We start from the raw sequence: 4,761 nt of genomic DNA, 5'->3' as shown, positions 1-4,761 counted from the left end.
GACACGAATGTAAACATGTGACGCGACGTCCAGAGTCCCAACAACAGAAAAATGGCGTTTCGGGTTCTTATCGGCTGACCACACCGCACCAGCACTCCGGCGGGAGCACGCCGTCCTCCCCGGTCGTGAGTCCGCCCTGGACCGCACCTACCGAAACGACCCACTGTCCGCCGCCGGTGCACCCACGCCGCTCTCCTCTGTCCAACCCCGACAATTCTCTCTCTCTCTCGGTAAACCAACGGCCGTAGTACATAAACTACCGCGCGCACCTGCCTCCCCTCGGCCTGCTCACCTGCCACATCAGAACCAGTCCTCCCCCTCCCGGCGCGCGTGACAGGCGAGGCAGACAGGAAGATGGCAACGGCAGCCTCCGCCTCCGCCTCCCCCGCCGCTCTCCGCGCCAAAACCCCAGCCCCGGGCGCGCACCCCAGCCCGAAATCCAGCCTCGCATTCCCGTGGCCTTCCCCCGGCGCCTCCGCGTCCGCCTCCACCGCTGCCTCCGGCAGGCTCCACGCCAGCCTCCACCTCGGCGGGGTCCGCGGCGTCGGCACCGCCAACGGCACCGGCCTCCACGTGCTGCCCCCCGACGTCAAGCCGCTGGCCGTGCCCAAGATGGCCGGCGGCGCGGGGGCGCAGAAGAGCATCCTGCTCTACCACTGCGAGGAGATGAGGGATCTCGCCCAGCAGGTGGCCGCGCGGAATGACGACATCGAGCTCTGCACCATCTCCTGGAGGTCCCAACCGAGCTCCCTCTGCACTTCTAGTATCGCGTTGCTCTGTTTTTCTCCTTGGGTGTTTGAATTTTATTTGGTGCGTCCGGAATATTGGATTATCTGGGTACGCAATTTGAGCCTCAAGCTTTCAATCTGTCGGAGGGAAGTCTCTCGATTGCTCCAGTTCAGGGAAAATAGGCAGATGTGATGATTTTGGCGTGGGCTCGTTCAAACTTGCAGAGTGTATCAGGATGACATTTCTTCCCTAAACTGTTGGAAAAATTATGTTATGGAAAAATATCCAAAGTGGGTGGAAAGTGGAAACATTCTGAAGACATCCCAACTGATGATTGATGGAGGGGATCTTACCCAATTATTGTTCACTAGGCACTTGGGACAACAGAAGCATGTTACCGACTTATCATCTAGCAACTGATACTACAATTCGCATAGAAACTGTACTTACTTTCGCAAACGCCTGTTAGGCCCAAAACTGATTTAGTAGCATATACGTGATTGCTCATGGGCACCATCAAGGGACGTAGATTTGAAAGTGTAAATCATCGCAATGTTATGATCATGGTAATTTAGGAGTAGGCAGGAACCAGGACTTTTTTACTTTTAAATTTTTCTCTGCAGCAACTTATTTAATTTTAGTAGAAGTACACCAAACTTCTCTCTCCTGTTAACTTCTGCTCAATTTTTCAGGAAGTTTCCGGATGGATTCCCAGATTTGTTCATACCAAATGCCCAGAACATTCGTGGGCGACATGTTGCTTTCTTAGCATCATTCAGCTCGCCTGGTGTCATATTTGAGCAAATATCGATTATATATAATCTGCCAAAGCTGTTCATTGCTTCATTTACTTTGATACTGCCATTTTTCCCAACTGGGACTTCCGAGCGTATGGAAGACGAAGGAGATGTCGCAACCGCCTTTACACTTGCTAGAAGCTTGTCACACATACCAATATCCAGAGGTGGACCCACCAGTTTAGTGATTTTTGATATTCATGCTTTGCAGGTAAGTGAAATTCGTTCATGTCATCCAGTTGAGTTCTTCACCTGTTCCTGTAAAAAAATTAATATGTGTAAACTTGTGTGCAACAATACATCAGGAGAGATTCTACTTTGGAGACGCAATCTTACCATGTTTTGAGAGTGGCATCCCCTTGTTGAAAAGTAGGCTTCAGGAGCTACCTGATTCTGATAACGTGAGTACGCCCGAGTCCCAAGTAAATGAAGAAAAACAGGTTTTAATTGACAGTGTTATATGGTATCAGTCTGAGACAGTCCTTATGTTTTTCAGATAGCCATAGCTTTTCCAGATGACGGCGCATGGAAGCGCTTCTATAAGCAACTTCAACATTTTCCTATGGTAAATATGCTGTCCTAATACCTCTAAACACCAACGGAATTGTCATTCTTATCTATTTATTGTATAATGACTTGTTTCCGCAAAATGTCTTGAAATAGATTATATGCAACAAAGTTAGAGAAGGTGATCAAAGAATTGTGCGTATAAAAGAAGGAGATGCTAGAGGCCGTCATGTTGTTATAGTGGATGACTTGGTGCAGTCTGGTGGTACTTTGATTGAATGCCAGGTAATGAAATTTGTTTATGGCTTAAAATCTCCTTTTATTGTGGTGATTAATTGTGGATCTTCAACTCATGTGTCCTTGTGGTTGAATAAATTTATTTCTCAATTATGTATTTTTTGCCATACTTCATCAAGAGTGTAAGCTGATACTCTAGTTTCCTGTGCAGAAAGTGTTGGCTGCTCATGGAGCAGCAAAGGTTAGTGCGTACGTGACACATGGCATTTTCCCCAACAAATCATGGGAGAAATTTAAGCCTGATAATGGAGGTATGTACCCGCCATTAGCTTCATAATATTAGCATGCTAAAAGGTTTCCCTTAGTATTATTATTATTTTTCTCTTTATTGCTCCTGAATCAGAGATTCAGAGGCAACTAATATAATTATGGACAAGTACGTATGTTTCTTTCTCAGCTGATACCCTTCCAATACCATGTGACCCAATTAGAACAGCTGGTCAAATTGGTTGGCAAACCTGTGTTTCCCCTTTTTCTTAGCTTTGTCACTGTTAAACCTTTCACCTACCATACATCTTTGACTGAGTAACTGAATTATTGACTTTTCCAAGGAGTTAACATATGAAATGTCCTTCGTCCTAGAGGGAAAATCATTTTTCTCTTCTTTTTGCCAAGGCAGCTTGTAGCTGCAAACTTGTCAAACTTTTGGCTTGCATGGGATGAAATCCTAAAGATATCAAAGAAGGCTTCCAGTTCCTACAGCAACACATAAAATCTTATGATTTTCCTTGCATCCTACGTTCTTGTTGATGCAGTGGAGCTGCATCATGTTTTCAACTCCAATGTTATGTATCTTTTTGTCCAAAGTGGGCAAAAGCTGGAGTGGCAAAAACAAAGTTTTCCCTTTTGTCCTAGCACCTTGAGACACCAATTTGGAGAACCCCCTTTTGACTGTTCACGCAAATAGCCGTCTTATAAGGTTTCAACTCCAATGTTATATTCTTCGCATCCTAATTCACCATTGAGGCAATTAGGATGCATCGTTCCCTGTAACCTTTCGTTACGCAAGTAAAATCATCTGTTCAAAACACTTTGTGGGAAGCACTACCCAGCAAAAGCTTTGTGGCTCGATGCATTGAAAATTATTTACAAGCCTGAGAAGCGGCCAACAGCCCATAGTACAGTGCTTCATTTGTCCTGGCAAGCGAGCCAGATGTAGAACTTAACCCGCGGAGGGGCCCACGGTCTCTAGCTTCTAATGTCTAGATACAATCGACCCCTGGAAGAGGGTCTTGTGGCAGAACTTAAAAATACTGTGCGTGCCCATACTTACCTCTGTGGACATGATTATGGTGGAAGCACCTATGCGCAAATGGAATTTCAAGAGCTTTTGCTAGTTCAGCACTTTTGTGTTAAAAATATTTTGTTCTGCATTATTATGCTTACCAACTTGTTCATTGTAAAAATTTCAGAGGGTCCGGAGCATGCCCTGAGCCACTTTTGGATTACCGACTCGTGCCCTCTCACCGTTGAAGCGGTCAAGGACAGGCGGCCGTTTGAAATTCTCAGCCTGGCAGATTCTATTGCTTCTGCTCTTCAGATTTAGCAAGCTGATTTGGTCTGCTCGCTCGGCTGGGATATTGTTTAGTTCATTTTTCTAGCACATTTCCTTCCCACCCTTTTTGCAGTAGTTTCTTTTGGCTCGGATATTGTTTAGTTCATCTTTTAATCTTTATTATTCCCGAGAAACCTCAGATCCTACATCTTCACCTTAGGGAAGTGTTCAATGTTGGAACCACAAAAACATTTCTAGGATAGTATGCCTAATAACTTGGCAGGACAAGCCAAGTGAATCACATGTTTGCTATATAAATAAAAAATCAAATAAGTTTATCTGGCTTGTATTCTTGCATACTTTTCTTCCGATTTATGTCATGTTTATGGTGGCTGATTCCGGTGGTAACAAGGATTTCGCAAGTGCCTGCCAGTGCTGTTGCCATGCTGCCGCAGTGCGGCTACATGTGGGATGTTTGCTCGTCGACTCTACTTGGTGTCAGGATCTTAGGGGATTTGGATTGATAAGGATAGGGATAGCTTTTACGCTGCTGCTACATCGAATGCAAAAAGCAGATATAAATTTAGAGTTTTTCCTTGGCTTCCCCTTCCTCAAGCATTGGGTTATATGCCCCCCCCCCTGCGGTTAAACAATTTTACATCGCAGATAAAACTGTCTGACAAAGGATAACTGAGGTTAACTGAACTTAAATCGCTTTCGCTTCCTTCCTGTTGACGGGAAAGATCTGAGCCATTGCGATGGATGAATCTAGATTGTCGGATCATCATAACCGAAAGAGAAAAGTATGTTTTTGGTCCCTCAAGTTCCTCAAAAGTATAGATTTGGTCCTTCAAGTCTCAAAACTGAATAAGTTTCCTCAAGCATTGGATTTTTTTTAATTCTTTTTTGAATTTACTGTTTATCGGTCAAACCTGA

General features: G+C 44.8%; 1 protein-coding gene across 1 annotated transcript; it reads left to right on the top strand.

The window, feature by feature from the left end:
* Positions 1 to 257: 257 nt before the first annotated feature.
* LOC119276939 (ribose-phosphate pyrophosphokinase 3, chloroplastic-like) lies at positions 258 to 4,170 on the top strand. Its single transcript, XM_037558110.1, has 7 exons — positions 258 to 734; positions 1,422 to 1,737; positions 1,832 to 1,927; positions 2,023 to 2,091; positions 2,190 to 2,318; positions 2,482 to 2,581; positions 3,743 to 4,170. Exons 1-7 carry the CDS (start codon positions 355 to 357, stop codon positions 3,874 to 3,876), a joined length of 1,224 nt encoding a protein of 407 aa, XP_037414007.1. The 5' UTR covers positions 258 to 354; the 3' UTR covers positions 3,877 to 4,170.
* Positions 4,171 to 4,761: the final 591 nt, after the last annotated feature.

The sequence above is a fragment of the Triticum dicoccoides genome, chromosome 3B, assembly GCF_002162155.2.
Source record: "Triticum dicoccoides isolate Atlit2015 ecotype Zavitan chromosome 3B, WEW_v2.0, whole genome shotgun sequence".
NCBI classification, from domain to species: Eukaryota; Viridiplantae; Streptophyta; class Magnoliopsida; order Poales; family Poaceae; genus Triticum; species Triticum dicoccoides.
This window is presented reverse-complemented; position numbering and strand designations above follow the sequence as displayed.

What these genes read in the sequence shown, in the direction of transcription:
- LOC119276939 (XM_037558110.1), top strand. Translation starts at nt 355, where the DNA reads ATGGCAACGGCAGCCTCCGCCTCCGCCTCCCCCGCCGCTCTCCGCGCC. An exon ending in AGCTACCTGATTCTGATAAC is followed by an intron (nt 1,928 to 2,022) that starts GTGAGTACGCCC and finishes TATGTTTTTCAG; the next exon opens with ATAGCCATAGCTTTTCCAGA. An exon ending in ATTTAAGCCTGATAATGGAG is followed by an intron (nt 2,582 to 3,742) that starts GTATGTACCCGC and finishes TAAAAATTTCAG; the next exon opens with AGGGTCCGGAGCATGCCCTG.